The sequence below is a fragment of the Physella acuta genome, unplaced genomic scaffold, assembly GCF_028476545.2.
Source record: "Physella acuta isolate Inbredline_101_S28 unplaced genomic scaffold, ASM2847654v3 ptg002338l, whole genome shotgun sequence".
Classification (NCBI taxonomy): Eukaryota; Metazoa; Mollusca; class Gastropoda; family Physidae; genus Physella; species Physella acuta.
In genome coordinates this window covers 21701-32810 of record NW_026733832.1, presented here as the reverse complement: position 1 = coordinate 32810, position 11110 = coordinate 21701, and the positions used below count along the sequence as shown (strand labels likewise).

At 32.6% G+C, this 11110-nt stretch overlaps 1 protein-coding gene across 2 annotated transcripts; it reads right to left on the bottom strand.

Moving 5' to 3' along the window:
- Positions 1-1136: 1136 nt before the first annotated feature.
- Positions 1137-6299, bottom strand: LOC131932989 (GTPase IMAP family member 9). 2 transcript variants are annotated; one of them, XM_059289865.1, is made up of 2 exons: positions 6168-6299; positions 1137-2338 (listed from the first exon to the last, which is right to left on the bottom strand). In XM_059289865.1, exon 2 carries the CDS (start codon positions 2330-2332, stop codon positions 1145-1147), a length of 1188 nt encoding a protein of 395 aa, XP_059145848.1. In that variant the 5' UTR covers positions 2333-2338; positions 6168-6299; the 3' UTR covers positions 1137-1144. The 2 variants fall into 2 exon arrangements, with proteins under 2 accessions (XP_059145848.1, XP_059145847.1); XM_059289864.1 differs by lacking the exon at positions 1137-2338 and adding an exon at positions 2578-3882.
- Between the last annotated feature and the right edge of the window lie 4811 nt (positions 6300-11110).

The following is an 11110-nucleotide window of genomic DNA, read 5'->3' as shown; positions in this document are numbered from 1 at the left end:
TAGAAAAGTAGCAGCACTCTACATCGGAAAACAGATCTGCACCCGAATTGCAAGTGTTTTGTTAATAATTAAAACAATTTGAAATATGAGGGATGAGTGTTTTTATGATTTAAAAAAAAGTTTTGGAATTTTAGTATAACCAACATTCTTTAAGCAAACAACACTTCAGTCACATGTCGCCCACATGTTCAACCCGAGTCGGTCTACCCTTAAATAAGTGCGACCACATTTGAAAATATATTTGTGAAATAGCATTGATAAGGAAGATAATTAGAAAACAGCACACTCTTTTTTAATTTAAAATGTTAAACCCAACAATATTTAATGTAGCTTAAATGACCAATTACAGAAACTATTAATGTTCATCTTTTACAGAAAATAGGAATAACAATTTATGAAAATTGAATGGCATTCTAGTCTACCAAGAACTTCATCTTATTCACAAAAAAATCATTTTATTAAAATAATGCACATTCCAACAATTCAATAAACATTAAGAAGTTTATTCTAACTAAATCTAACTTAGGCGGAGTAATTTGTAGAAAATATATACACTTAAACTAGTTACAAATTGTATACTAAAATTAAGAATAGGAATAGGAGTCGTTTTAAGGATGGGGATCGGGTTAGGATCCTAGATATAATGTTAGATGTGTTGATGTTCTTATTGAAATACATCTCTTCTGCTCTTTTGTTGGTGTCTTTCGTTTGTTATAAAAAGCTAGCTGAAAGTACAAAGCATTATTAATTTTAAACTCAAGAAATCCATTATAGGCATTATATAGAATGGATGCTGATTTTCTCTCTTTATCAATATCATGTATAAAAGTTATTTAAGAATGAGTTGAGGGGGGAAGGTGGTTACCATGGAGTTTATTGATATGGGCGTGATTTATTTGGTGTGTGTGTGTGTACATATTTGTATATAAGCGGGGCTGTGGAAGTTATTCATATACAACTGAAAACTAAGAAGAAAAAGAATAAATTTGAAATGTGTTGGGAGGTGGATTGTATATATATATATATATATATATATATATATATATATATATATATATATATATATATATATATATATATATATATATATGCTAACACATTTGATTTAGGAGATTTAACCAAGAAAACTGAATATTGTCTTCTATTATATTTGATTTTTTAAAAATTGAGTAACTGCTGTTGCTGTACCAATTAAAAAATTACCAAACGCCTTAACAACAAAATCTATCTTTTCGAAAAAACTTAGTGTTGCTTCCCACTGCAATTTCTTTCTGTTTTCCTCAGTTTTGTGCTCTTCTTCTCTTAGCTGCTTCTCTTGCCTTTCAAAATCGTGGATTTGTTTATCCTCCATCATTTTAATGCTTTTTAGCTTTTGAATAAAGTCAGCTTGCAATGCAATTCTAGCATCTAACAAATGCTTTGTATTTGTTGCGTTTGTGATAAACTCTTTTAATGCACCAGTTCCTTTATCTGTTTCTTTCAGACAGTTTATTAATTTTTCATTTCTTATCAAAAGACATTTCAATGATTCGATTTTCTCCTCTTCGTTCGATAAAATTTCACAAGAATTGATAGCGTGCATTATCAGACTCTGTTCTTGCAAAACTTCTTTGGTTACAACTGTTCCTGAAATTTTTACCATAAAGTGTTGGTAAAATTGATCAGCCTTGGCAAAATGTTCATTAGTATATCTTCGACGCTGATTTTTCAGTTTATCAACCATATCAATTAGTTGTTTAACTTGTTTGTATTTCACATCCTCATCTACGGTCATGTTGTTAAAAACAACTATTCTGTTACTACATTCTTTCAAAATACTCTTAAACGGACCTTTCTGGTCTTGACAAAACCTTTGAAGATTCAATGTTTTATTCTTTTGACAATCATGTTCAAAAGTATCTCCGTTTGTCATAACGATAATACCATAGTCTTTAAGGAAATTTTTACCCAAGATTCCTTTTAGAATTTCTACAGTCGTTTGTTCCTCTTTAGTAAAACGCGAAGCAAACTTTAGAACAACAAGAAACGCATGATAACCTGTTGGGTTAGCCAACATTGCTTTCTGTAAAGCGTCGTGTACTAGAGTTATTCCCCTTTCTTCATCCTCACATGTATCCAACACACCAGGTGAGTCAACGACTTGTAAAATTCTGCCCTCAAATATAGTCCATTCAAACTGTGGTATTTTTGTGCCAGACGTTGTATTATAACTGGGCTTAAAAATATTGGCCCTTCTTAAAATAAAATTGCCGGTTGAGCTTTTGCCATTTCCAGTTTTACCTATTAGAATTAGGTCTAAACCAGTGGTGCGAGGCTTAGCTGCTTGCGCCATTATTTCCTGAAATAGAAATTAATAATGTATTGCCTATTTTGGTGACGCCATAAATTTACTAGACGTTACGAGCTACTAAAGAAATACATGACAAAACATATATACAACATTTTTAGAAAAAGACAAAAACGTATGTTATTAATTATATTATCATAATTTATACATCAATTGGTTATCAAATAATACAATGTAATAATACGAAGAAAAAATAAGGTTTAGATTATACATTGTTATATTTGTTATGTTATTGGAGATGAACGAAAAGTGAAAGAAATGAAAATAAAAATGTTTCTTTTTACAAATCAGAAGCACTCTAAACATTTAATTTACAATAATTATTTTAGTTTGTCTCTGGATATGTCAAACAAAGTGCTACCATATTTTCTAATATGTGTTAAACACTTGTGGAAAAATCCTCTGTCAAGTTCACGCTGAATGTTTTGAAACTTTTCTTCTAGATCATGCAGCTCCTTGTCGGTTGTCTCTGTACAATTATTTTTTATTGTATTCTGTTGATCCTTTTGTACTTGGTCAGATTTGGTGTTGTAAGCAGACGCCGAGACTCGAGTTTTCTTAAACGGTAACGATGCTTTAGGTTGTTTTTTATCTTTAGCACTGTTTGTTTGTATTTGATCTTGTAGAGCGCTTATAAGCTTAGTAATATATGTGTTTGTTCCATCAACATTTTTAGTAAATTCACCCATTGCGGTTGAAGTTCTGCAGTTTCTTTGAAGCTCTGATAATAATATATCACTACTTTTTTTTAGTTTATTCAGTAACTCAATTTTGTGTTCAATGGAATCATCATTTTTAATATTGCATAATTTTTTCAATATTAAACTTTGAGCAATTAAACTATAAGTTTCTGGCGTGATAGTTTCTCTTAAAGTTTTAGCTTTATTAAAATCATCTGTAGTATATCTAACTGCATTGGAACTTAGCCCGTCTACAGTTTTTATTAAGTTCTCTAATTGCTCGTTTTTAATGAATTCATCTTCTGTTATATTATTAAACAAAACAATTCTGTTATTGCAGTCATTTAAAAGCTTTTTAAATTGGCCCCTTTGCTCTTTACAGAATGTATCAAGGGTTAGTCCTTGAGTTTTTGAAAAATGTGCAAAAGTATCTGCATTGCACATTACAACAATACCGTGCGTTTTGATGACATTTTCTCCCAAAATGCTCTTGAGAATTTTAATAGAATCTTGTTCTTCCTTGGTAAAACGTTGAGCAAACTTGACTACAATAAGGAAAGCGTGATAACCTAATGGGTTGGCTAAAACAGCGTTTTGTAAAGCTTCTTTAACAAGATCTACTGCACCAGTTTCATCAATATCCGTGTCTAAAACACCTGGGCAGTCAACTACTCTTATGACTCGATCATTAAAAGTCGTGAAACTTGTTTGTGGAGTGACAGTTATGGAAGTTGTGTTGTATGCGCTTTCAAACACATCGGGTTTTCTCAAAATTGAATTTCCGGTAGCACTTTTTCCATTCCCAGTTTTACCTATTATTATAAGGTCCAAATCGGAATGAACATCCATTTGTAGCTGAAATGGATTTCAAAAAAAATATTTACAGGGTTTCACATGCAAACAAATCTTTTGTCTGAAAGGTATATCTTTTACATATTGTATTTCTCAGTTCAAGAAGAAATTTGAAATACTTTTTCTAAATTGATACATTTAAACATGAATATGATAAATTATGATATATTGTTTACGCGGGCGTAAGCAATAAAATGAGTATATTTCAGCAATCTAAAATAGATCTCTTCAACACATCATTCAAAATTTACACGTATTGTATTTTAGTAACTTGTCACTTGTTAAGAACCAAAAAGTAATGCTTTTGAAGCTGCGAAATCGCTTAAGTCTCAATCTTTGTACTTATTCTGGTGTGGTTGTGTAAACTTAACTTTAATGCAGTTAATCTATTTTCTTATCGCGACATTTCTAATTTCAAGGGATTTTGTTTGCGATTGCAAGCTCACTAAAGATCAGAACCACACAAATTCTTTGACTGGAATGCTGTGGATCCAGGGACAGAAAGCAGAAATAAAAATTGCGGACTAACTGGCAGATATTTCCCATATCCAAAAGAAATAAAAAATAATCTTGAAGCATACGATTCCAATTGTAGTCTGACACATAAAAACCTTAACAAGAGGGCGGATTTTACAAAGTAATAGGTCAAGAACAACACAATTTTCAGACTCAGAACAGGCCACAATAAACTAAACCAGAACACATTTTTTAAAATGTGTGTATGTGTATGTGTATGTGTATGTGCATGTGCATGTGCATGTGTATGTGTATGTGTATGTGTATGTGTATGTGTATGTGTATGTGTATGTGTATGTGTATGTGTATGTGTATGTGTATGTGTATGTGTATGTGTATGTGTATGTGTATGTGTATGTGTATGTGTATGTGTATGTGTATGTGTATGTGTATGTGTATGTGTATGTGTATGTGTATGTGTATGTGTATGTGTATGTGTATGTGTATGTGTATGTGTATGTGTATGTGTATGTGTATGTGTATGTGTATGTGTATGTGTATGTGTATGTGTATGTGTATGTGTATGTGTATGTGTATGTGTATGTGTATGTGTATGTGTATGTGTATGTGTATGTGTATGTGTATGTGTATGTGTATGTGTATGTGTATGTGTATGTGTATGTGTATGTGTATGTGTATGTGTATGTGTATGTGTATGTGTATGTGTATGTGTATGTGTATGTGTATGTGTATGTGTATGTGTATGTGTATGTGTATGTGTATGTGTATGTGTATGTGTATGTGTATGTGTATGTGTATGTGTATGTGTATGTGTATGTGTATGTGTATGTGTATGTGTATGTGTATGTGTATGTGTATGTGTATGTGTATGTGTATGTGTATGTGTATGTGTATGTGTATGTGTATGTGTATGTGTATGTGTATGTTCAAAATACTATTTTTCGATCTATTATACACACTTTATGTAGTATAGAATTGGGACGAAAAAAATAATTGCGAATCAAAAAAGTTATTAAAATTATCTTATTCTTATATCTACGGGACTTTGATCTTATCCCTAAATATGCCATTTTGTGTAGGCCTACCTAACTGAAAGGGTACTCAAATTATCGATATTTATAAAACGGAATAAAAGTAGCATTTCCAGATTTCGGAGGTCACTACAAAAATTAAAAATAATATGATCCTAATAGATGAAATTTTCTTGAAATACCACTTCCGCTTATCGGAAATCGTTCACATATTGACAATGACATGCGAGTACAATTCAATATTTATATGTGAAATTTCGACCACCTCACCTAATCGGTACTCTAGTTTTGGGAAACTGGAAGTAGAATAAGTACCTGAAAACAATCAAAATTTGATCGAAAACTACTAATTTGTTATATTTATTAAATTTCGTCAACCTAACTAAAATAGTAGCCTATTATTTTTTATATAAACACCAACAGACAAAATTTCAAATCACTTCTGGAAGTGATTGTAATACATCTAAGTTTATCAAAGGTTTAATTAAAATTTTTGCACCACAACTTTAAATTCATATTCGGTAAAGTAGGTATGTGTAAAACTGCAAAAAATGCCGAAATATTATTTGAGTAAAAACAAAGTAAAAAAAAAACAAACAAACACAATGAGATGAAAAAAAAACATGTTTACGTATCGATAGAAGGTAAAAAAAACTGTAGGAACAGTTGACGCTTCTACAAATAATAAAAATAAGTCCCCATAAATACAATGCATCAAAATTTATAATATCATCTTCGGCAAACAAAAAATAAATGGTAAATAGAAATAAAATCCCTTACAGAAAAATAACCCGCTTTCTTCCTTGCTGTGAAAAGATCAGCGGTCGTAGACTTGACTGCTTAGGTTAGGTGATCGAATGATTAAGTTTGAATTGACGCGGTCATACATATCCGGTGAACAGCATTCCAAGCCTTCACTTAAAAGAAAATTTCAATTTGAAGGTTTTGTATTATCATAAATACTGGTACCGGATTCGTCCTGGTGAGAATGAGAGTAAGGGTAGGTTTTGGTAATAGCAAAAAATGAAAAACGTCAGAGGTATTGCAATAGTTTTTTTTTATACTTGACGATATCTAAGACGATTGTCCGATAGAGACAATTGTCTAAAGGTCGTTTGTCCGAAATGACATGACCCGATTGGACGGTCGATTGAAAACCTATTTTGCTAATGCACTATCTTATGAAAGAATAGATGCTAGAAGCTCTATTGTAAAATCTGAGTGCCAGAAAAAAACATGTTTAAGAAAGATTATTTAAGAAAAGTAAACCCTTGGATTTATGAACTTAAATTCATTTCACGCTGTATTTTTTTGTGTGTGGGTTGTGGCATAACTTAAACCCACTTACCGAAAATCACATGAAAGTTAAAAGAAAAATACAATTTGATATAATACTTCTTTCTTCTTCTTCGTTCTTAATTTTAGTGTTGGGAGGGATCGCCTGCAACACAATTAAGTATACGTGTCAACTGGTTATGCGCCTTTGAGTCCGATTTCAGCCTGCTTTTCTTTTTGGATTTGCTTATATAGACTTTGTCCAAACAAGAACAAACTACAAGGCAGCAGTTGTTTGATTTTGGAGCTGTCTCTCATAGAAGAATGGATGTCCCCAGCTAACGAGTCTCTTTTGCCCGAGGGTTCGAACTCAAGACTTTTCGGTTTAGCTACCTTGAGCTTTACTGACTCGACCACGCCGACCCCCCCCCCCCTATATAATACTTATATACACAATTGCGTCAACTTAACTGAAAAACACAGACTGAAAAACAAATTGAAAAACTAAGACTACACTGGTCCGTAGTGGATGTAAAATGTCAAAATGTGTCAAAATATCGAATTAGCTTTTAGCATTATTACGATATATCCTTTTTAATCCCGTGTACAAAAAAGTAGCGCGGTGTAAAAGCTGTCAAAGTCCCGTTTTAGTTGTGTGCAAGATTAATACACTTTCTCTAAAGGCCTACTCTGTAATCAAGATATTAAAAATTAAAAAAATAAACCGGGAGTGATCTCCCCTAAACTTTCTCGAATATTCTTATATAAAATAACAGGGGATGGGAACTCGGGCTATAGACATGATTTTTAATCCATTTTAAATTCTTAAAGTTTTAAAAATAGAATAAAATCTCGTAGACAAATTAATTACACACCAAGTGAACGCCAAATAAAAAAAGCGCATAATAGTGCGCAATATTATTAGTACTTTAAGAATTTACATTAGTTTTTTGAGAAATCAGAAGTAGCGTAAATTACTACTTCCGGTCAACGGAAATTACTCAAAATTTAACAGAAGGTAGAGAATTTGATCTTTTACTTACATGTAAAATTTCATTTATCTATCTGAAATAGTACTCAAGTTATAGGCTTTTGAAAAATTCAAAGTAGGAAAAGTACCACTTCCGGTTATCGGAAATCGCTCAAAAGTTGATACGGATCTACGATTTTGATAAAATACTTATATATGAAATTTCATCAACCTAGCTGTAACGGTTCTCAAGTAATCGTGTTTACACACGGACAGACAGACAGACACACACACACAGACACACAGACATACGGACAAGATTGCAAAATTATGTTTTTCCGTATCAGTGAGGTGTAAAACGTCGAGATTTGTAAAAATCTCGATTTTTTTTTGCACGATTACAATACTTTCTCTATACTTCGTATATACGAGAAAGTAAAAAAATGAAAGCATTTTCACATTTATCAAACGTTTAATAAAGTTCATGAATTACATTATTGAGAAATTCAGTAATCTTTAACGTTCTGAACAATATTCTTAGAATAATGTTTATGACTGGGTCATAATATGAAGCTTTGCGGTTGTTGTATTGTTTTATCTTAATTAAAAAGTCGTTCTATTACGTAATGTCTGCACATTAAACGAACGTGCTACTTTAAAAAAAAAGGAATTTGATACACTTCTAGTCTGTAGACTGGCTCAACCTAGAACTTAGTGTGTAAGCTTTTAGAATCCATATTGCATTGGGGTGTAAAGACTCTGCTCCACCCCCCCCCCCTCCCCGAAAATTGTAAGTGCCTTCGGAGAAAAAAGTCTGAAAGAAACACTGGAGGAGAGGCTTCTTAGAACTGAAATAACGTATCGAAAGTGCACCTGCAGAGAATCCGGTTTCGACTGAATGTTTTTAAAAACAGGATGTTCGATATCAATGACATGACCGAGTGATTAATATTCTTTCAGCCAAACCCGGTATTACCACGTAAATAAAAACCTCTGCGGGGGTATGTTGTAATGGAATAAAATACATTTAAAATTTCCGTGTAGCTTTTGTTACATTATGAATAAATCAAACGGTAGAGTACTTAAAATTCAAATACGATCTTTTCACGCAAACAACTTTCGAAAGGTTGATGCGATTCAATAGATTAATGCCAGTAATTTATGTCGCGCACTGTATAGAATTGGCGAGTTTTATGTGAGTTTTATATCTAAATTTTTTTAAAGCACCCGTTTGATTCTAAAGGGAGGTCTTGTAAATATTTATGGGTCTAAGCGAAAATTATGTATACAAACAGCTGTCATGAGAGCGTCAAGTTTTGCGGGCCAAGTTTTTTAGGTTGAAGTTATCTCCCATGACCGTAACAAAATTAAAGACACCTTACGTTAGAAGTACGATATGTGTGCCAGAAATTAGTCTCATAAATCAGGTAGCTAAGGCCAATATAATAGAACATAAGTGTTCTGATTTACCGTCAATGTCATGCTACTGTTTACGGGGGAAAATAAAATACATTATAGAAAATAATTAATAGAGACTGTGGGGAAGTGTAAGACGACGAAAATTATTAGAAGTTTCTGCATGATTACAATATTTTCTCAATACTATTTTTACGAGAAAGTAATACCTGTTATTACTTTCTCCAATAACTTTCAAAGAGGAAGTCTTTTAGTTGTGCAAAAATTCTCGACACTTTACACCCCTCTGTCGTAAAAAAAATTTGATGTTGCAATCTCGTCAGTGTGTGAGCTTATATGTGAGTGTGCTTACCGTTGTGTAAGTGAACAGAATAAATAGATACCATTTTACATGAATATCGTTTAAATTAGATAAACAAAATATTAGCTCCTGAACTTAGTTTAATATTGTATACACTGATCATACGATCTATTATTCGACCATTCCCAAGCAGTGTTATGTATTAGTCATATTTAAAATAACTGTCGAAAACTATGCCATTTAAAGAATTGTGTATTTTAACAAGGTCATTTTGAACGTAAAGAAAATGTAAAGGGATACAAAGGGATAGAAAGGTCAGCATTATGCCCAGCCGGCTTTTTATTCCCTTACATAAGTTCGAGACTTTCAGGTTAGCAGTCAAGTGCCCTACCATTCGACCACACCGTCACGTTTCGGATGTATCAGAGCTGTAGAGCGAGCGCACAGCAAGTGGCTTTCAAGTATTAGATTTCTGTAGCTAAATTTTAATTACACTTTTATGTCCACCTTACATTGAAATAGAACTACAAGAAATATTTACATTTATTTTGAAAGAGATTAAATTGCACTTGAATCAAAACGAGGTTAGAGTAAAGGTTCAATATTTACGACATGAATTTTTATTTCATTTTAATAATTTCAATTAAAAAATTTGTTCAAAGAAATTCTTTTTATAACCGAAACAAATTATTCAAAGTATTCAAACTCCGGTAGGCCGATCACTGCTAAAATCCTGTTTCGTTGAAACGCTTGAATGATCCGCTATATCATTGACATGACCCAAATAATACTTCGCGTCTCTCAGACAAACGTATTGAATACACATACAAATAAAACTCTGAGGGGGTACTTTGTTGAGTATTTAACTAATGTGATTAAAAATGTCAGTCAATAAATCAGAAGACAAAGAATCTAACATTTAAATACTTTTTTTTTTCAAATACGATCTGTTCAAGCAAATAACTTTCGAGTGGTGAATGCTATTCAATAATTTTAATTGCCACTAATTTATGTCCCGCTCCGTTGGGACTAGGTTAACATAAAATGTCGGGCATTTAGATTTTATGTAAGTTTAATTTTAAAATTATTTTTTGAGTAAGTTTTTTGATTCTATTGGGAGAAAAATTGTCACGTTTTTGAGGCGAAGCCAAAATTGTGTTGACGCATTGCTGTCATGAGAGGGTCACATTTTCAGGACCACGGTTTTAGGTCAAGGTCATGTCCCAAGACTGTAACTAAGGGATATTATATTACAATCGTTAGAGCCAAAAAGTAGCCCCATGTAGATAAGGCGAATAGGGCAGAAAAGAAGTGTTGTTATGTCCAGCTAAAGTTAAGCTCCATGGAAATTTAGTTATCGTTATAATAAAACAATAAGACGTAAAGAAAATAATGCATTAAATATGGCGCAGGACATCCATCACTGAAAAAAGTAACATCAGACCGATCTGCCACTGTTGGCGTGCGGTTGTTTTGACAAATTCACTTCCACAACATCCAATGTGGACGTCCTTAACAATCTAATGGTACTCTCGTTAAAATATTTTCAATATAGTTATTTTACAAAAAGTATTGTGTAGGCCGACGAAAATATTAGTTTTCTTTCTTTTTTTCTGCCTTCGCCATTTTTTTTCGCTCGTGCCAAAGACACATGAGGCAGATGAAGTAGAGTTCATCTGCTTCGGTGAGCTCGACATTTGAAGAGATAGTGTAGTCAGCACTATGTACAGCCGCTTTACTTTTTCCTATCGTGAGTTAGGT